Genomic DNA, 22,516 nt, shown 5'->3' with positions numbered 1-22,516 from the left:
CCGCACCTAACCCCTGGCCATTCAGCCATAGACACTGTTCGAAATGGGGGGGAGCTAGGGGGAGCTTGGCTCCCCCGAAGAGGGAGGGAGCTCCCTTGATGGCTGACTTTGAGAAAAATAGGGGGAGCCCAAAACAATCGTGCATATTTGTGTCACACAGATTAGAAATGTTGAGTTTCTGTAAATAACAGTTCTTGAATTAAATAATAGTTATTGTTCATTACAGTTTCTGAATATTTGTTTTATATTTGTGAATATGTCTGGGTGTTGCCATCTGTATGTGGCGGCGCTGCATTCTTACTTACGTTGCTATGTTTATGGCGGTGATGCCGGCGCGGTATTTGAAATGTTCATATTGATATTTTTTTAACTCTGGCTGTGTAATAAAAAAATATGGCAAAACGAAAACAGCCAAGCGTCACAGCTTTTGGATTCACAAGCAAAGAAGCGAAGGAGTCTAAAAATGACAACGTGAACGGAAAACAACTTTTAGTTGGCCGGCTGTAAGCGGCGTTAGGGTCGAGTTTGACAGCTCCACACCGAGGGAGAGGCCTGCCGATGCGGAGCCTGAAGAGGCTTCAACAACGGCCACATCCGCCGGCATAGTGACACCGTCTGTATTAGTAGAAGAGTGTTTTTATAGCAATTGATCGCATCCGCGCTGCTGCGCCAGTCAACAGAGCGTGCGTGTGACATATTTAGTAGCAGGATGTGCTCTGAAAAATAGGGCTCCCCAAAAGCAAATTGGTAATTCGAAAACTGACAGAGCTCCCTCTATACAAATCAAACTGTAGACGGTGTGAAAGCACCTATTGTTTTAAATAATGGTCGGAATGTGACCTGTGAGCCTTCTGAATTACCGTGGGACAGCACATTCTAAACTAAAATGTTCAATCAATAAAGTAACATCTTATCTTATCTTAATAATATCTTCATATTAATAATAATAATAAATCATACAGTATGTGTCCGAAAGGGAGCAGGAGGAAGCAAACACAAAAATATACTGCATATTAAAGCAAACGATTGTAAAGGTTAAAATATGAGCATAACAAATAAAGAAGTGTAATGTAAACATTTACATTATAATTATGATTATTTAATATATAAAGACTATATATTATTGTATTACAAGATTAGATATACTTTAGTTGATCTAAAATATTGATGTGTTCAAATGCTCTTCAAAACACAACTGAAAGTCCATGAAACTTGTCTTTCTGTATTTGTGAATGAAGCGCCATCTCCTGGTTAAAACCTGAAATTGAAAATCTGGCTACGCCCTCTTGGAAAATAGTGGGAGGGCTTAACATTCCTCTATACTGGTCTTTTGCAGGCCGTAGGCAGGAAGCTGTAAGCTGGAGTCCGAAAATTCAGTGCTACATCTGTATGAGACTTCAAAGGTCTTTTATTTTGAAATTGTACATCAGAATGTCCTGATTTTTTCTGAGTGACGACATGGGGTGTCCTGCTATCACCCTGGAGTGAGATGGATCTATGATACTGGACATTTTTGGTTTTATTCTCATCTAAAAACAGGGATGATAGCTCATACAATAGAGATTTCAAAGGTCTTTTATTTTGAAACTCTACATCAGAATGTCCTGATTTTTTCTGAGTGACTAGATGGGATGTCCTGCTATCACCATGAAGTGAAATGAGTCTTTGATACTGGACAGTTTTTGTTTTATTATCATCTAAACGCACCGCAATATCACGTGAGGGCTGGCTTGACTAGGTTTTCCCGAGTGGAGGCTGGCTCGACCGCAGTTAGTTTAGCATACTCAGCCCGACTCAGCCTGGTTGTTCCTGGCCCTAGAACCACGATTTTATGGGGCCATTACATCACCAGAAGTCCCAATTTAAGGGGTCATTTCTCCACAAAAAAATTGTTTTACTCACTATATCAACAGCCCCACCAAAAATATTTTCCACCAGGCGCCACTGAGCATCGCTATGCAACTGGGTGAGGCCGCAAAGTATTGCATTATGCATTTGTTTACATGCCGACCGGAACCCCGAGGCATTACCAACAGATCAACGCACAATCAACCCATACAGGACATCTCTTTCTCCACATTAAGTGTTACACATTAGAATTGACTATTCTTTTCTGTCACATACTCTTTTGTCTGTCACATAAGTGGCGCAAGCTGCGCAACTGATGAGGTATAGAGAACCGCAGTGACGCGTCCAAAAACCCGGAAGTAAGTTAACAATGTTAGCACTTCCGGTTCCTTCCTCAAAAAGCGATGCATTTTTTCCATAGGGTTTTGGAAAATAGCTCGAAATAAGGTCCGTGTCTGAAAAACGATGGTTGTTACCGAGTGGCTGAATAGGACTACAGAAATTGTCGAGGCCGTTGTACATCATTACGCCGAACACGTAAACACTCCCGCTAAGTTTGTTTTCCCCTGTGTTCTGCTTGAAAGCAAGTACCTGCCTATCTTTAGTATTTGTATATCTATATCTGACCATTAGAATCTGTATTTTTGAAATTGTCGTTTTTAACACCTTAGTTTTACAAATGATAGAATAATTAATTACCAGTGTTTTCCAATTTTACTCGGCAGTTCGTTTCATTAGCTAACCTTAGCTAAAGCTAGCGCTAATAGTTAGCTACTCAATGGTTTGTTGCTTTGATCCGGGTTGCAGCCACAGGTCTTTGCATGAAACATGCTTGTTCTATCGTTTCCCGGCGAATGTTTTCCAAAGGAGAGTCTGGATTCGTGCCATGAGGTAAGCTGACGTTACATTTTTTTCCATGTCACGGTGAAATGTAAATGATGGGTAGTCACTGTATCGGCGTTTTAGAGATGGCGCTGCTGAAAAGACCGCAACATAAGTAAAGATAATGAATACATCCTATTAAAACCTGTGTGGCTTATATGATAAGTCTAATTAGTACAAGCAGCATAACGTTTCACCATGTAACTAAAGATTGTAGTCAGGGAAATCAGTTTGACATATTGAACTAATAACAAATCACCTCTGGCTGGCAGAGAACTCTCTGCTCCATAGCTTCTCTTGGACGTAAAATCTCATGTACATTTTACATATTCAATTTAATATCCCATCCCTCACATACTTTTGTATATAATAACTTATATTTTGTTTTTCTTGTTATGCTGCTGCAACACAAACATTTACCAAATTGGGATAAATACAGTAATATCTTATCTTAATTAATTAAGAAATATAACTATTATAATTAGTGTAGCAGCTGACACCTATTTTCAATATGGATTAATCTACCATTTATTGCTTTAGTTCAATTTTCATCTATAAAAATGTCAAAATAGTGAAAATGTTCACGAGACTTATCAAAGTGCAAGGTTATATCTTTAGATGTTTTGTTTTAGCCTATCTACTGTATGTCTTAATGCTCTTATATGTGACGGGGTAACTTCCATGAAACTAATATTTTATATCTTCCCAACAGACGAGCTGACAGGAAACCTAACACTCTAACAACTACAACATTGCAACATCCTCCACTGAATGCATACGTTTAGCTGCCTTTGGCTTCTTCCACTGACAGGGGGTGTCAGTGCAGCTGAAATTGTGGATGGCAAAGATGGCTCATGCAGCCGCATGACTGCATTTCCATTCTCCACGTGGGCATTCACATTTTGTGGAGAGAATTCCCTCTTCTCCTGTAGATACCTGTGGTGGTGGGATTGTTTTATTATTTAAAATATATTTACATTTGTAATGCCTTCCCAATTATCCCTTTAATTGTTTATAGCCTACTGTATGTTTATTTCATGGATATTTGTGTTTTCTGGTGTGTAATATTTGTAATCTTGGAGCCTCTTCTCTTTAACGTCTACATGCTACAACTGGCTCAGATAATGAAGAACAACAAAATAAGTTACCATAGCTATGCGGATGACACACAAATGTACGTAACCATTTCACCAGGAGACTATGCTCCAATTCAAACACTGAGTAAGTGCATTGAACAAATCAATGACTGGATGTGTCAGAACTTTCTCCAATTAAACAAAGATAAAACTGAGGTAATGGTTTTTGGAGCCAAGGCAGGACGTTTAAAAGTTAGCGCTGAGCTTCAGTCTGCAATGTTCAAAACAACAGATAAAGCCAGAAATCTAGGTGTAGTCATGGACTCTGACCTGAGTTTCAACAGTCACATTAAAACAGTTACTAAATCAGCCTACTATCACCTAAAGAACATATCTAGGATTAAAAGACTAACGTCACAGCAGGATTTGGAAAAACTTGTCCATGCTTTTATCTTCAGTAGACTGGACTACTGCAATGGTGTCTTCACAGGTCTCACTAAAAAATCTATTAGAAAGCTGCAGCTGATTCAGAACGCCGCTGCTCGAGTCCTCACTAAAACTAAGAAAGTGGATCACATCACTCCTGTTCTGAAGTCTTTACACTGGCTTCCTGTGTGTCAAAGAATAGATTTCAAAATACTGCTGCTGTTTATAAAGCTTTGAATGGTTTAGGCCCAAAATACATTTCTGACCTCCTACTCAATGATGAACCATCCAGATCTCTCAGGTCTTCAGGGACTGGTCAGCTTTCTGTCCCCAGAGTCAGAACTAAACATGGAGAAGCAGCGTTCAGTTATTATGCTACAAATATCTGGAACAAACTCCCAGAAACCTGCAGGTCCGCTGCAACTCTTACTACTTTTAAATCCAGGCTCAAGACTTTTCTTTTTGTCGCTGCTTTTAATTGAACTATTCATATCTTAGACTGCAATGTAACTTTTATCTATGTGTTTTTTCTTTTAATGTTTATTTTATTAGCTTTTCTTTTTAATGACTGATTTTAAATGCCATTTTCTTAATGTCTTTCATTTTTTGTAAAGCACTTTGAATTGCCTTGTGTTGAAAAGTGCTATATAAATAAACTTGCCTTGCCTTGCCTAATAAAGATTTCATGTGACACATAAAATTGATTTGTTGATGGGAATGTATGTGAATAAATTAACTCTAGGTTAACGGTACTCTTGCTATCACTACTCACCGACACTATAAACCTTGTCCCTCATGCTAGCCCTGACAACACCGCAGTAAGCACACCTTCATCTAGGCTTCACTGTTTTACGTGTCCTGACTTGTAGTGGTTCTCTCCTATCTACACTAGGGTTGCCAACTCCCAGAGTTTCAAATAAGGGACACATCTTGGCAGCGCGGCAAAACCCCCCATTTTTGGGTTAAACCCCTCAATTCCAGTCTAAATTTTGTGTCAAACACCCAAAGTGTGAGGTTATAGTTAGGTTATAGACATGAGACATGAGAAACAGATTATCGTTCAATCATTTATTTTTTCAAATGTGCAAAACAGTTGTCTTTAAATAACTAAATAAATCAGTGCAAAACACACCTTCTGAACAAAAACATAAATATACACCTTCTGAACAAAACACATAAATATAAACCTTCTGAACAAAAAACTGTGTGTTTGAGATGTAGTGCAAACATATTTGGCCTCTTTGAAAGAAAAAATAGATTAGTGCAAAACACACCTTCTGAATAAAAAACATAAATATACACCTTCTGAACAAAAAACAGTGTGTTTGAGATGTAGTGCAAACATATTTGGCCTCTTTGAAAGAAAAAAGTAGATTAGTGCAAAATCGTAAACTAAAGAAAAACACACCACCTGTGTGTGTGTGTGTGTGTGTGTGTGTGTGTGTGTGTGTGTGTGTGTGTGTGTGTGTGTGTGTGTGTGTGTGTGTGTGTGTGTGTGTGTGTGTGTGTGTGTGTGTGTGTGTGTGTGTGTGTGTGCACATTAAAGCAGAAAAAAAATACTATTGGCAAACCCCAAAACTGCCTATGGAACAACCAGAGACGATGTCACACAACCCTATTTCTTCCACTTGTATTTTTGTTGGCCTTTTGCAGCAGCAAGGAGTTGTCTATCCACCAGAGATGCAGTGTAAAACTCTGAGCAAGACTCTTCATAATTGAGAGTGACAATCAGCTCACTCTTAATTAGTTCAACAGAGCATCTGTTCCGCACATCTGACCATTTATTTTTCATCAAAGAAAAGACCCTCTCCACGTACCCAGTAGAGGAAGGGATGCTGAGGACAAAGGACACCACAGCCAGAATGTTTGGAAGGTCAGCTGCCCGGCCCCTGAGAACTGCTACCCACCTCTCAGCTGTTCCCTTCAGCTCCCAATCATCCTTTGACTTTGTGAGGTGATCGAGGAGGCTGTTTGCCGTAACACACTCATCAAAGAGCTCATCCATGGAGAGGTTGAGCCTGCGAATAGAGATGAAACTGGAATTCAGTTCAGTAGCATTATTAAAAACTACTGAGACACTTGTTGAATTCATTTGATAAAATGTTATATTAAAAACAACACATAAAAGCCCCGTGCATTTGTTTGCATTTAAATAAGACATGATTTGTATGATGAGAAGTATTTATGTATAATTTTGTTTTTTATTAATACAAGACAAAAGTGGTGTGCATAATATGCCAGTATAAAGGGAATAAGTACAAAGTGGTACAGTGTGTGAGTTACATACCTGGCAACTAGGTGTAGCTTCTCAATGATCTTTTCCATGTCTTCATATGAGATGTTCCCAGATGTCAGACAGAGTGGCTGCAGGTAAAAGAGCCAGTTTTCCTGAGAGAATGTGAACCACTTCTGCAGATAAGTGATGGCAGTGTTTAAGAAGGCTGTAAACTCTTCCCTGGCAAGGTTAGCTTCAGATGGAATGAGACGCCGAAGCTTTTGTTTGGTGAGGTAGCCATAGAACTGATCATCTCTTCTCTTGATTAGTTTTCTCAGAAAAGAGTCCATGATGGCATATAGGTCAGCAGATGTGGTGGCATCCCTCTCCAGTTTTTTGACCGACTCTTCAAAAAGCATCAGGACATTGTTGCAGAAGAGGAGATACACCTCTGCAAGATCAGCCTCCTCTTCAACCCCAGCTGCATCTTCAGGCAACCTCAGCAACTCTCGCAGCCGCCTTGGACATTCATCACCGAGGCTGATGAAATATGACTTCAGCGCAGTCCAGTTCTCCAACAAGCGGCTGATTGCAGGGTTGAGTGACAGCCATCTGGTCACCACATGGCGCAGAATGTCATGGAACTCTACATCCAGAAACTCACAGAACTCCTTCAGGGTCTCTCTCCTTTTGGCAGAGATGGAAAAGTGACCGTACACCTTCAGGACAATATTTTCCACATCAATTGACAGCTTATCCAAGGCATGTTTCACGGTGTTATGGACCACATGTGCATGGCAGTTGCCACGGAGGATCTCGCTGTTGGACTCCTTCAATTTTGTGAAGACAGAGTTATGGATGCCATAATTGACATTTGCATTGTCTGCACTGAATGCAGACACATGATCCAAAGTTAGACCCATTTTGTCCAGAGAACTTTGGATTGAACTGGCTATCCCTGCAGCAGACTCATCTGCATTTTCAACAAAGTCGATCAGCCTTTTAACAATGCCCTTCTCTGGAGTGAAAAACTGCACAGCCAAGGGAAACATCTTACGATTGCCTCTATTTGAGGCATCAGTTTGTAGAGAAAACTGGAGCGGCTTCACTTCACTCTTCAAATGGCTGAGTACCTCTTCAACTGCCTTTGGTGCCAGGACATCAGTGACCACTGCCTCAGCTTTTGTCTTCCCACACGACATCTTTTTTGCGATTGAGGAGTCACTTAGTGTTTGCAGGGTCAATTTGAATGCACAATCAGATGAGTTATAGCTCAAATTATGTTTGACCGTGTGATAAACATGGGCTACCTCAGCAGCAGTTACCTGTAAAAGAAAAAGAAAATATCACTATACATATAATCATTGTAATATAATATTATATATAATATCAAATACTACCTGATATGTATTACACATGTATATACTAGCTGTTTGAGTGTGTATAGGTTGTATATAGTATGCATTATTTTTTATTATGAACAGAGGTGGGTAGTAATGAGTTACATTTACTTGAGTAGCTTTTTGGATAAATTGTACTTTGAAGAGTAGTTTTAATGAAAAATACTTTTTACTTTTACTTAAGTAATATTGTTCTAAAATAAGAATACGGTTGGCTGCTCTACCCACCTCTTGAATACAATATATATATATATATATATATATATATATATATATATATATATATATATATATTCCTTCCCTCCCTCCTTGCTTCTTTCCTTTCTTAAATCTGTACTTCATTCATTCCTTCTTTACTTCCATCCTTCCCCCTCTTTCCTTCTTTCCCTCCTTACTTCTTTCCATCTTCCACTCCTTCCTTCCTACCTTACTTGCTTATTTCCTTCCTTCAATCTTTCCTCCTTCCTTCCTTCTTTCCCTAGCTCCTTCTGACCTCCCTTCACTCCTCCCTCCATCCTTCAGTCCTTCCTTTCCCTTGGTGTCCTCTATAGTGGACACAATTAATTTCTGGGTCTCCGGAGGTGAATAGTAGTTTTAATGAAAAATACTTCTTACTTTTACTTGAGTAATATTGTTTTAAAACAACAATACTCTTACTTGAGTACACTTTTGGCTACTCTACCACCTCTGATTATGAATAAATATTAGTCATTACATCTACTTGCATCATTATATGATTAAGTTGATCATATATTGTTTAAAAAATATCACAGTGTATCAGTGTTGGGGTACTTAATTACATTGAACATTTAGCAGTATGAAATTGACCAAACAAAATGTTTGTAAATGTAGGTTTAATTTAAATTCATATACAAAATTAACATCCTTATTTGACATACCAAGTTAGCCTCTGGAGTTGCTGGACGAACGAGGAACTGTGTCAAGGCTCCCTGGCTTCTCCTTTGCTTCTCTGTTTTCATGTGGTTTTCACCTGCAGCATGTTGTTTAACGTCAGTTAGTCCTCCGTGACTAACTGAAAATTGTCGGCGGCAGACAGTACAATTTGCCTTGTGCACATCGTCCCTTACGCTTTCTAGCCACACGTATTCTTTTTCCCACTCAGTTCTGTAGTAACTCTTTCTTTTCGTCTTTTTCTTCGGCGGAGGAGGAGGAGAAAAGTTGTTTTTTGCATCACTTTCGGACTCTGAGGAGGTAGTTTTGTTTGTGCTTGTCGTCGGCAGCATCTTCCATGTTGGGCAGGACGAGCAGCATGGAGGTGAAACGGTTGCTAAGATACGATACGTTATAGTGATTGGCTCCTCTGCTGCATGACTATGAGTATTGACCAATGAGCTGAGCGTGCATGCTGCTGCTCCCACAGCTCAAGATAGCCCCCCCTGCTTGTGTGTGTGTGGCTCTGAGAGGTGCGCACGCAGTCCTCAAGAGAGCGAATGACTGAGAATCACCATAACGAGCGGTCATTCTTCCACCACCCCAAAATACGGGACAAGGTGCGTCCCGTATCAGTTCATTACGGGACAGTTACTTACGTTTCCAAAAACGGGACAGTTGGCAACCCTAATCTACACTCTTGTCATCTTTGTAAAACGATATCAGACTGGTAATTGACACAGCCATGACTTCTAGTTAAATTCAGTGTGGCTAAAATGAAAAGCTTTGTTAAAATATGCAAGCGTGCGAAAGTCAAAGTCAGCTTTACTGTCAAAAATTCAACATGTGTTATACATCCAGAAATATCGAAATATCGTTTCCCACAGTGTGACATGTAAACATAAAACAAAAAGGGCCTAGATAAACGTGGTATACATGAAACAAAACAAAAAGGGCCTAGATAACCGGGGTATACAGTTTAAAATGTTAATATATTTAAAGTGTTCAAAGTGCAGTTTCAGTGCAAGTCAGTTGAAACGATCTTAAGTTGGCGTGACTTTGAAGTCGTGCGACCCTGCTGCTGTACTGGCTTGTAGTTCGTTTATAGCATAACGTTAGCATTTTGCTTCTGGCGACTAGATTTATGATTAAAAAATTATAAAAGTAGGGTTGACATGTGGAGATTATCCGGCTGAACAAAACGTGATCCCTCTCTTAAATGTGTGTCAACCACAGACCTTATTTCGAGCTATTTTCCAAAATCCTATGGAGAAATTGCATTGGTTTTTGACAAAAGAACCGGAAGAAGTTTACTTCCGGGTTTTATGACGCGTCAGTGCGGTTCTCGATTGCGCTAAGGGGAAATATATTTTGACCGGAAGCTTTGACCGGAGAGATTTAGATTTGCCGGTCTTCAGCATATTTTACTGGTCGTAGTCCGGTAATTACCGGCTAACGGGAACTCTGTAAATGATTGACATCGGGGGGAAACCGGTACAAATACAGGATAAAAAAATACAAAGAAAATTCTTATTTTTAATATTTGTAATAGTGGGGCCATACTGAAATCATTCTAAGTACACATTTGCTAATTTTGGTTTAGTCTGTCCAGTTCTTCTTATGATGTGAAATTTTCCCCAAAATACAATTATTTTGTAACAAATCCATCACCATTAAAGTTTATTTAAATGTCCTCATTCTGAAGTTGTTTCGTTTGACCCGTTTTTTCTATATACTATACTTCAACATCAGCCTAAAGTGTGTTTAAAATAATGGTGTGTCAACATTTTAAGTATCGTGTGTGCTTTTATTTTGGATTGGTACTTCCGGTTTGGTATCTACATCAGGCTGACGCGTCTTGTTGATTAGGTTAAGGCATATGGCGCTGGGTTAAGGTAGGGCCGGACTGGGACAATAAATCAGGCCGGGAATTATACACCCAGCCAGGCCACTTTTCTTTTGTGCCATTTTCCTGGATTTATTTGTCAATATTTACAGCGTCGCTGCCCATACTGATAGCCCTAAACTTTAAATCTATTACCCCAGAATAAACATATGGACATGGGTTACTTTTTTTTTTTTTAAAGTGCAAATCTATGGAACCTATCCATGTGAACATATTTAAGAGGAGGTGGACCTCAAAGTTTATCTTACCTTTTTTCCCCTAGTTGACATTTTTTCATCTATTATTCATGCATATTTTACTAATCACTCCCCCTTCAAATGGACATATGTGTTTACATAAATGGTGACCAAACCGTTTGAGACCCACAGAGAACTTAGACTAAGTTAACTATCTAAACACATTCCTTTACCTCACCTGAGCTGTAGTTATCAGTCTCTCAGTCTGACAGGAGAGGACTCTCCTCCACCTTGTTGACAGCTCATTATATCCGTTAGCGCAGCTAGCTAGCACCAGATGCTAAAAACAACACTACACGTAACCGGTGCGCGCGCTTTCTCTCCCTCGCTCCCGCCACACATACACACCCTCCCGAGCTTGAATGACACACAGAGACCAATCGAGGGCAGTGTATGATCTGTATGAAAGTGGCCATGTCGGCAGGCCACATCATGTAGACAGCCAGTCACCCTCTGTGAGGCAGAGTCAGACCCACATTTGCACAGCGTTGCGTTCACAATACATACATAAAAAAAAAGATTCCTCAGGCCAGCAGGCCACTTAAACAGGCCAGGCCATCGGGAAACCTCCCGGTCCTCCCGATGGCCAGTCCGGGCCTGGGTGAAGGGGAGTGTGTGCTGTGTGCAGAGCCCTGTACTACATGGGGTATTTAAGGCTTGACAACACTTTCTAAGCTGTAGAGCTGAACTCCCTCTACTCTTATTCCTATCTCTCCAGTCATAGAAAATATGGTAAGCAAGAGACATAATTTGTTACGCTGCAACGCTTCATTCGTTGTGTTATATGGAAGTTTTTTGAATGAATGATAACTTGTTATTCAGATTCCGAAAATGCATCAAGTGGAGCTGCGTGCTTACTGGAGGAAACTAAAGGCGTTTGTAAAGGTAAAGTCACATCAGCTAGAGAGCTAACGGCGCCACGGAGGAAACACCGAAGTGTGGTTATTCTGCGCGTGCCTAAAAAAAAAAAATCACCTTTTTAGAGAAGTAACGTTCATAAAAGTGGTTCAAAGAGCACAACACATTATTGATCATTACTAGCTTTTTTTAAAAAGTTTTCATATAGTGAAAGTGGTGTAAATAGTAGGCTATTCAGATTTTTTACTTCTACTCGAAAATGGTACTTAAGTACGATTAGGAAAATGTACTTGAAGTATCACGAGTAAAAATACTATTGCACCACAATTTTTACCATTTTACCAAATTTGACCAATATACCACATTTAAGAAGCTGGGACTGTAAAATACTTTTTAAGCTTTTTAATTTTTAAAATGTAAAATGTCCTACTCATGATTTTAGTCACCCAATTATAATGTTGGATGGTTTAATCTATCCCAAATAATCATATTTTAACAGAAGGTTGTGTGGCAAAATCTGAATTTATAATCTAATCGATAGATTTATTATGATCGTTAGATTTATGATTCGAAAATGATCAAAGTAGGGTAGACATGTGGATATTATCCGGCTGAACAAAACGTGCATTTATCTAGCAGGTTCGTTTTCCACAGACCTTATTTCCAGCTAAATCCCATTGCTTTTTTGTTGAGGGAACCCATGTGCAGCTTACTTCCGGGTTTTAGGACGCGTCACTGCACCACTCTATAGGCCTACATGTATTGGAGAAAAAAGTACAATAGAGTAGAAGTATGAAATGAAAATACTTGGGGAAAGTACAATTACCTCAAATGTTTACTTAAGTACAGTACTTGGGTACAAGTGGTTGAAGCCTAATGAAGTTTTGTGACTCCACGGTCAGGAGGGAACAGCACTGAGCTCCTGCTGTTGGTTCACTGTAACTGTATGACAGAATTCACAGTATCTTGTTGGTATTTGGACGTTTGGAAACCTTCTTGGTGATGCAAACTCTGATCATAGCTTGTACTTATTGCCGTCTTGCTGTAATGGTTGACAGTATACTTTATAGGCTTTTTACCTGTGTGTTTTCCCTATCCCTGGTGCTGTGCAGATTGTAAAGCATCACTGTTACGTTCCCTATTGGGCTAGGGGAACCAAAGGGAAATAACACGACCAGAGTGGAATTGGTATTAATTATAAGCGTTTATTTCAAAACAGCTGTAAACAAAATGGCAGGCAAGCAGCCTGAAACAAACAAAAGGGCCAAAAGGGCACCGGTTGACAAATAACCAAACAAAAGGAGGACTCTAAGAAAGGAGTCTAAAGACATACAGGGAAAATAAATACTAATATACTAAATAAAGAACGAAACAAAACCTCACTCTAAAAGTGGTACAACTAACACAAATAATCTATACAAAAACACAGCTAAACTAAAGGCAACCGTCACAGAATCCTAACTACTCTAAACACTAACTAAGCTACTCTACACTCTAACTAACCTACTCTAGACACTACTAATCACACAAGTTTTAACCCCAGAACGAAGAGCAAGTAGCGAGAGGCATCTGTCCACCTACAGAGCCTCCAGAATGATGATTGTCCCCGAGCTTTGTAATAATCTCCAGCAGGTGTGCGCCGGCTGTGCGCTGCGATTGGAGTGCGTCGGGCCCGGCGTACTCCAATCGCAATCTTCAGGGGCGGACCAGGGGATGGCAGCCAATGCCGGGAGGGCAACCGCACAGCTCATTTACATAGAACACACAGCTGAAAACACTCAGACGACCAGGAAGGCAGCAGCCGTAACAATCACTCACTTTTTTAATATAATGTGTAGTTATAAATAGAACTGGAACTGGCTTCACATTACACAGCCTTCCTTTTTTTTTTACCTCAGTTTGTTGGAGTTTACTGACTGACATCTTGTTCCAATTTAAAAATAAAAAAACATATTGATTCAGAACATAATATTTACGTGTTTATTTGTGTGATGCATTTAAGTAATTTCCTCTTCTCCAATGCAGACGCTGTCTCTCCAGCGGCAGATGATGGAGAACCTCATCATAGCCAAAGCCAGGCAGGATGCTGTATCCTTGTGATGTATACAAAGATACCTCTGTTTTAAAAACATAATCCTGTATAGCTGATCCTTGTAAGAACTATGATGGATGGAGGTACCCTTAATGCTTGTTGTGACATTAGCTCCAGCGGAAGATGGAGGAGAGAAGACTAAGACTGCAGGAAGAGGCCAACAGGTACCCCACTATTCTCAAACACACATACACTTTATTCAGCTTTAGCTTCTGCCTTCATTCTTCAACTACTTAAAAAAAAGATGTATTGACAAAGGTACTCAAAGTTAGTTAAATTAGACTTTAATGTTTGCTTAGTGGACATGTATCTAGTCTACAAATACTGTACACTAAATAAATAGACTGTTTGTGTTTTGTTATTGTGTTGAAGGTTTACAGTATGCACTCAATACATTCTCGAAAATGATCACAATGAGCCACAATGTTTCAAAGATGGTCTACTCTCGTACGATAAATAAAAATGAACTCAATAACTTTTCTGACCTCGATAAATTGCCGTTTACATGCGTGTTTGTTTACATAAAGATGTGACCGGCCACTCTACTGGCCCGGCTGTGTCTGCCGGCCAGGCGCGCTGTGAGGGGCAAGTAGCAACAAAAAATTGTAATACGACCAACCTTTTAAACTGCACCTGAAACACAACCACCCCCTATTCCGTTTTCCCAGCTGGGAGCAAACACGGCAGCTGGAGATGGAGAGCCCCCACCTTCCCGACAGTTTACAATCAAAGATGCATTTGCACGACAATGCAATTTCCTTGCTCGAAATCTTTGAATTACAGATTTGGATATAGCCTGTTGGGGCATCTGGGTCTTTGAGTTTTTTTTTTGCTTGTGAGACAATGTGTGCTCATATATATTTATTTATTTATTATATATATATATATATAATAAATAAATAAATATATATATATATGTATATATATATATATGTTTTCCAGCCCAAGTCTATTTAATTTATTGTTTTGGTTGTGTGTGATTTAATTAGTTTTCTATAATTTAATTTTGTTTTATTTATTATATATAATTTATATATTTGAATACTATTTCCCATTTCATTTGCAATGTTGAATGTTCAATCAAAAGTTCTGTTTGAAAGGATGTACTTCAATTATTATTATATATTATCATTAATAGTGGTCTAAAATGGTCTTACAACGGTGCCGACAATATTATCGTTTATCGCAATAATTTCCGGGAAAATGTATCGTCCAAACATTTTTATTATCGTGACAGGCCTACTCTTGGGTCACTTTTGCTATTTAAAAAAAAGAAACACTCAAAAATGTTACACCTTCACATTATACTGTACCTGGTGATTTTAGCAAAAAACAGATCAGTTGGGTTATTCCGTCCCACACTTTTATTTTTATGTTTAATTCAGTAGTCAAGGCTGTCAAAAAAAAAAATACCACAGGTTTGCGTGCAAGTGTGAATGTCATTTCATATTTTTATTACAGCAGATTTTCAGCATCTGGGGCAGAGGAACAAGAGCAGTGCATTCTCTATACCAATGTACTGGAATATGAGCAGGACCATGTAAGTTTGCAAGTAATCGCCACACATGTATCAAAACTAATGGCAGTCGTCTCGAGAAATTCTGTGTATAATTATACAAAAATGCTTAAAATAACTTTATGCTTACATGCTTCTCATACTATGTTGTTGCACAACTTTAAACAAAAAGGAATCAATTAAGAACTAATGGATACATTTGATGTTGCTGAGTTGGGCTAACATGTATCCAGTAATGAGCATTGTTGATGAAATTATAGATATGGTTGTCTTCAAGTCATTTATAGATGTTTGTGTGTTCTACAGGATTGGCCTAAACTGTGGAAAGCCAACATGAAGGAAAATCCTGGTGATGTCACATTAGTATCAGGTCTAGTCTCCTACCTACTCAGGTATCTGAATGCAACATGTGCATTTGACATTTTATTTGATTATTTTTCAAAAGTAATACTTGTGGTTTAGTGCATAGAATGACAGGATATGTGTTTTATTGCTGAGCGTTGGAAGTCCCTGAAAGTCCTTATTCTTACATTGCATAATATCTTTGTTACTATGACAATTAAAAAACTTGATCTATATTCAAGATTCAAAAGGTTGAATTTCATATCTTATACACAACTGTAGTTATGTAATGGATGAAAAACTTGGATCACAGGTTGCTCAACCGTGCAATTACAGTTTTGGTGCTTGATCTGGTGTTCAAACTCTGCATGTGACCATAAAACAGGAATACTGCACATGCTTGTACATTCATCTTATTTAAATTTTTAGCTTATATTTATAAACGGGCCTTAATAATGGCTTTTGTTGCGCCATCATAGCTCTGTCTTAGTTGTATTGCGTCAGGCCTGTCAATACTTGACGGCTCAGAGGTGTTTGTTTCTCCTTTGTTATCTTTAGACAGGCTTCCACCTAGTTTGACACAAGAGTTACCATAGGCTACACGCTCAAATCAATTAATGATATAACCGAGATAAGTATGTGTACACACAACTTGTTTTTTACCGTCCCTCTCGATGCTGTCAAGCTTAACAATAAGTAATAATAAAGTGCTTACGATCTATAAAATTGTATATATAAATAGGAGGAATTAGAATGGTTATGGGATAATGTCATCATGCTTGGTAACAGGAAATGTAATATTTAGATGATGTTGAAATAGCATTTGTTCTGTGTCCTCAGCCGGGCAGACCACCCAGTGGTGAAGCTGCTAAGGAAACACCAGTACCGGGTTTACAACAGACTCTACCCCATCGTCAGTAAAGGTCTCGTCCAGAGTCCTCCACGCCCGCTGACACCTTCTCGCAGCACTCACCTTCCTCACCCAGGTAGGGCCAGTACCAGCGGTTTGTGAGGTTCCTCAGCTTGTGTCTGTTTCGTTTACGGACTGATGATTTCGTACCTAAACAAAATTTTGTCAGTGAAACCAAGCCAGTAGATCAGAATACCTTGATTCGTCCCACAGAGGGGACATTTACATTGTTACAGCAAAAGTAAAGGGCGCAAAATAATATTTAACAGGCATGAATAATATATTAAAGATAAAAATATAAATTACACAAATTACAATTTACAAAAATACACATCAAGGACCAGTAACAGTATTTAAAAAAAATAAATAAATAAACAAGTGGAGCGTGCATTAAGTAGTGTGATAGCAGCCAGGTCAGGGGTCGGCAACCCGCGGCTCTCGAACCGCATGCAGCTCTTTAAGCCCTCTACTCTGGCTCGCTTGAGCTTAGACAAAAATAAGAAGGAAATAAAATACAAATATTTGTAGGACTATTTATATTTTGTTGCACGGTTGAACATGTTTCGTATCTTGTATTTTGAGCAGTGGCAAGCCATCAGGGCCCTCTAGGCCCTCTCTGAGGGCCTAAGATATTCTTCAAAATAATATTTAAAAACATTAAAAAAAGTTTTAATTAACATTTCCAAAGAAATAAATCCTTCGAATCGGCCTATGCAGTTTCTTTTTGAATGTGAAGGGTTAAATGAAAGAAGCTCATCTCTGCCATAGACTGTATATATAAGGGTCTCTGCAAGTTACTGTGAAGACAGGAGCTGATTGGTGGTCCAGCTATGAATTCACAGAGGGCCCGCGAACGAGAGAGTAATGTCAAATGACCCTACAATTGACCAATCATATCTTCCCTCTAAATGGGTGGGTTTTATTATCGCGGATTTTATGACAAGTTCCGCCCGCTGTGAAGCTTTTCTTGTTTCCATAGCAACAACAACTTCCTGTCAACAGCGTAAACTCACCTTCAAAATAAAAGCATGCCAAATTACACTTAAGACATACAACTGCAACGAAAGTATCAAACACAATGCAATATCCTTTTCAATTTCAAAGAACACAAATTGGATTATTTACAGGTGTTGTTTTGTGTGGTAGAGGGACGCTGTCATTGATGCGCTTTGCACCCCAGGCCGTTGTTTTGATATTCCGCTGAAGTATACGCTGTGACGTAATAACTCTTTTTTTTCTTTTCTTTTTTCGAGGGAAGGGGTGGGGGTCAGAGGGCCTAGGTATAAAAGTCACGGCTCGCCACTGCATCAACATCACTAGGGGGTGCTACATTAGCATTAATGCATTTCTGAAATGTTATTGATCACACAGAGAAGAAGACGACCAGAGGCAGCAGTGTTGGCGGCCAGAGCTTCAGCACCGCCTCCTCCCACTCCCCCTCACTCTCTCACGACCACTCCACCAACGATGAGGATGAGGTAGAGGAGGAGCTTCACTCACAGACCACGGTGGATCGGGAGAACTCGTTTGAAGACCTGGAGCAGTTCCTGACCCAGCTGGACCGGACCCCGCTCCACAGCAGCACAGAGGACTCGGAGGGGACCTGTGATCCGTCGCTGCAGCCGGAGCAGGACGAGGGCAGCCTCCAGGAGCTGGAGATGAGAGCGCTGACAGAACATCTGAAGGCTGTGGTCAAAGACATTCATATTGCAATCGGTGAGCACAAATATAGACCATGTCCGATACGATTATACTCTGTCATTGAGTCCAACATTTGTATTCTTGCTTCACAGCGGCTGCATTTGCAACATCATCAAGGACAAACATTTAAGACAAGATACATGGAAACAGACATTTAACATAACTTCACAATCACTGAAATGAAACTGCTCGAGACCGTCCAACATACATTTAACTGTGTATTTAATGCTTCAGTCTGACCTTATGAAATCATAGGACCTTGTATCTCTGATTTGATGGCAACACTTCATATTTGCTGTTCAGGACACGGTTGGAGTCAGAGATTATGTTGTTGGCCAGCTTTAATATGTTGTTATGGTAGGCTGATTCGTAGAGTCTCTCAAAAGGTTGACTTACAATCCTTCAGCAGATTCTCAACTGGTGGAGGAGTTTTGACTGTTAAGCGGTAGACAAACACTTGTACATTGTAGTATTGCAATAGTGTACGGTTTCTTTTTCAAGCATAGACAGTGTCTTATGTTGATTTTAAGCAACAATTTTTTGTTGATGTGGACATCAGTCAGTGTCAAACTGTTTGGATAATAGTTTTTTGGGGGTCTTCTTTATTTGTTTCAGATCAACTTCTGTCCCTATGTTTGCTCTCCTTTGAGTGCCTTAACACAGCCAACTCTAAAGACCTGTGCCTGGCCAGCATAGAGGAAGCCTTCTTCACGCCACTCTGGAGCGTGCTGGTGGCTCTCTTCAGGTACTATAGCCTAAATACTGCCTTAATAAACCATCCTCAACTAAAATCCTTGTTAACTTAAACATAATCATCCATTAAGATGACCTTGAACATTTTAATTTAAATATTATCACTATCGATCCCATATCAGGTAATGCATGTTACTTATTATGGCCCGCTAATGGCAATTGCATTTGCAATATTACAAACTGGGTGTTGGTAGCAGGAATTCCTGACGCAGTGCCTTGAAGTTTAAACATTTAGTTATTTTATTAGCAATAAATGTTTGTTAATGCTTTTGCAAAATTAATATGCGGTGCTTCAGTTGGCTCTGCTTGATTGAAGTATGAATAAGTGCCAATCAAAAACATCAAAACGACTTATCTGATTCAGCAGTTTGCCAAATTTATCTTGGAAAACCACTCTACGTAAAATCTTTATTTATCTTAGGTTTGGGTTAACAAACAAACAAAATCCTTTACAGAAATAATATCTTCTGCCAGCTATGAGCTAATAACAACTTGCTTTGTGAATTGTTATATAGCGGTATACATAATCTGAATTGAATTAGCTTGCATGCGCAAGACGGCAGCATACAGCAGAGGAAATGCTCATGGAATGTTGATGCATTGATTTACTTTTTGTTTGAGTGAGTTTGAGTTGTTTGTTGAATTGAACAAGTCGCAGGCTATGCGGTTTGTGTTATAAAAAAAACGTCTTAACCGTAAAAAGAAAATGTCAGGCTCCAGGCATTAGTGGTTAAGGTTTATTAATATACTCTTAATCAAAAATGTAAGTTTGACATCAAGTGTTGGTCATGACCTGCATGTGGCAGTGCTGCTCTAAGTATGTCAGCTTTTCCTTTAGCTTTATTGCTGGTTTTAACTTCAAATCGTTTTTTATATGATCAGTTGTTATTTGTACGACCATTTCTGACATCTGCTAAATGTACATGTACCTCTTCTCACAGCACCATGAAACTTTTCTATACTATTTTGGAATGTGTTATGATGTGTTCTGCATTACTTTACTGAAAGAGGACCTCCTGGTTTCACAGTGTGTAGACCAAAAGTGTAAAGTAACTGACCCATGTCAAAAACCTTGCCCCACATTTTTTCATATCCTTTTCATTCTCGGATACATCTTTGTGGACTGTCATTTATTGAGATTTGTTATGATAGGAAAAGCACAGGCGTAAGTAATGTTATTAACAATGTTTCAGTTTAGTATTTTGCATTGCAATTTAGTAATGAATGAATAATTGAGTTACTCCTTTGTAAAAAAAACTAAAAACGATTTGACCTAAGTTCCCCCTGGTCAAATGCCCCCCTGCAACGTCTCTGCAGCTTCCAATTGAAAGAAACATTGACCTAACAAGTGGGAGGTTCCCCTATTCCTTCACTCCCAGTCCCTTGCCCAGACCAACCAATATGTGTTGGTGGTGGCACTGCAAGTATGACAATCCAGCAGGCTTCCCACCCAGGAACACTGTCAAATTGTTCAATTGAAATGCTCAAGCCATTACAAATAGACTTCTGCACCATCACCATATTTTTTTTTTTTAAATGTTCTGTGAATAAATTACCATTGATGATTTCTTATCTTGCTAACAGTAAAATGTGGAATGCGCAACAATGAACTCTGTACAATGAAAGATTATGTAATGCCGACTTAATCGCAGATACCATTCATCTTCCAAAAGCCTGGCAGCCTCACTTGAATACATTGTTGAAATGTTTCCCCCACTTTTTCTCAGTGTAGTTAGCTCTTTTCTTTCCTTCTCAGGAGGGTCTACAGAGAAAGGGAGCAGGCCTTTGAGATGAGTATGAAGCTGTACCAGGATGTTTCACCTGGAGATGTTGGTGTTCCCTCCAAACTATTCCCGAAGACTCTGACGCTCAGCAAGGTTCCTACCCATATGAGTCTGCTGTGCAGGAACTGAAGCTTCTGCTCAAGACCTGCTGTCCACAGAGGAAGTTGGAATGCATTGGTGAGTCACATTGTGTTGTTTTATTCTCCCTCACCCAAGACTGACTTTCAGGACAGATAGCTTCTCAACTGATGGTTCTATTCAGCCCGAAAGAGGCCAGACACCATGTGGATTGTGTGTTTTCTCTCAGGTTGTTTTCTTTGAGATGTTGCAAAGTAAATCAGGATCTGTATTTATCATCTCAATTTGGCTATAATAATTTTGTAATCTTATGACAAGACTTGTCGAAATGTGACGAAAACCTCTTGTCCTGGACCCTTTTGTGTTTACTATCAGCTTGTCATTCATTATTTTCAGGCAATCAGTGACATAAGTCAGTGATGGCAGAAATGCCTTGACATGCTTTAAAAAATATATTTGAATCGTGTGAATGTTGCGATAAAATTAGATGGTAGGCCGGATTTTGCCCGCGGGCCTTGTGTTTGACATGCCTGCCTCAGAAGGTATTACAAAGTGTAACATTTAGTTCACACAAGCAAGTTAGTATAAAATGTTTGTTTTGGAAGTAGCATTGTTTTGTCAGTGGAGTTACATCTTGCAGCATCAAACTGCTACTCCCTACAGTAAGCTCAATGTGTTATAATTGTCAAGCGTCAATTTTGCAAAACCTTTAAAATTATATATTTTATATAAGGTAGATTTGACATTAGTCGACATGTCGGCCAGATCATCTGTACCGGTTTCCTACATATTTTTATACCAGAAAAATATAGCAGCAAGTTCTTCTCTATGCAGTGTTAAACTCTTAGATTAACTATGTGATTCCCTCAGGAAGCCTGTAGGGCTGTCCCGAATACCATTTTTGGGCTCCGGATATTCGGTAGTAATCAGCAGCGAACCGCTTCGACACGTGTATTTCGGTTTATTCACGGCATTCTTTTCGTTATTATACAGCAGGGCTTCTAAAACTCCGGACCAAGGTCCGGATTCGGACCGAACTGCAAATCAATCCGGACCGAACCCTGTGTCCCATTTATAAACATTTACAAAAAACAAAACAAAAAAACATTCTGATTCTGATGTAAATTAAAGTGGACCTATTATGCTATATTGGAAACATATATTGTAGGGCCATGCCTATACAAAACATGTCTGTGAAGTTTTTTGCTTAAAATACCAAACAGATCACCCATTGTAGCCATGCCTTACTGCTCAAAACCCTCTTTTCTAGCTCTGTTAGAGAAACGTGGATTTTGGGTCCTTAGCTTGAAAAAGAAAAAAGAGGAGGCGGAGCTAATGCCTGATCAGAATTCTACCGGAGATAAAGTTAAATTCTGCTGTGATAAAACGCCATCCTGTTCTAAACCACATCAAAGATTATTTCTGAAACAGTATGGAGCTTAAATGCTTTTTCTCTTGCGGGTTTACCACGAGGTGAGTTCCTTTTTTAATTTCCTGCTTTTTAAACAAATGTGCTGTACAGTACAGGTTAGCTCTGAGTGTTAGCGAGGCTTGCTAATGTAAACAAAGACGAGATTACGTCCAAAACACGTCAGGCATCGT

General features: G+C 39.3%; 2 protein-coding genes across 2 annotated transcripts in view; one reads left to right on the top strand and one right to left on the bottom strand.

Annotated features, from left to right (window-relative positions):
* vps9d1 (VPS9 domain containing 1) overlaps positions 1-22,516 on the top strand; it is a 79,677-nt gene that overhangs the window by 30,263 nt on the left and 26,898 nt on the right. The window contains 9 exon segments of the mRNA XM_079684227.1: positions 13,764-13,826; positions 13,942-13,994; positions 15,292-15,370; positions 15,653-15,738; positions 16,529-16,674; positions 17,970-18,314; positions 18,915-19,044; positions 20,809-20,906; positions 20,909-21,013. Coding sequence (XP_079540353.1) covers positions 13,764-13,826; positions 13,942-13,994; positions 15,292-15,370; positions 15,653-15,738; positions 16,529-16,674; positions 17,970-18,314; positions 18,915-19,044; positions 20,809-20,906; positions 20,909-21,013 — 1,105 coding nt within the window.
* LOC307040977 (uncharacterized protein) lies at positions 1,132-11,678 on the bottom strand. The gene is made up of 3 exons (XM_079684228.1): positions 8,747-11,678; positions 6,520-7,772; positions 1,132-6,250 (listed from the first exon to the last, which is right to left on the bottom strand). Exons 1-3 carry the CDS (start codon positions 9,089-9,091, stop codon positions 5,848-5,850), a joined length of 2,001 nt encoding a protein of 666 aa, XP_079540354.1. The 5' UTR covers positions 9,092-11,678; the 3' UTR covers positions 1,132-5,847.

The sequence above is a fragment of the Notothenia rossii genome (genome assembly GCF_949606895.1).
Source record: "Notothenia rossii genome assembly, chromosome: 5".
In the NCBI taxonomy this organism is placed as follows: Eukaryota; Metazoa; Chordata; class Actinopteri; order Perciformes; family Nototheniidae; genus Notothenia; species Notothenia rossii.
The sequence above is the reverse complement of the archived record's forward strand: the minus strand, read 5'-3'. Positions and strand labels throughout refer to the sequence as shown.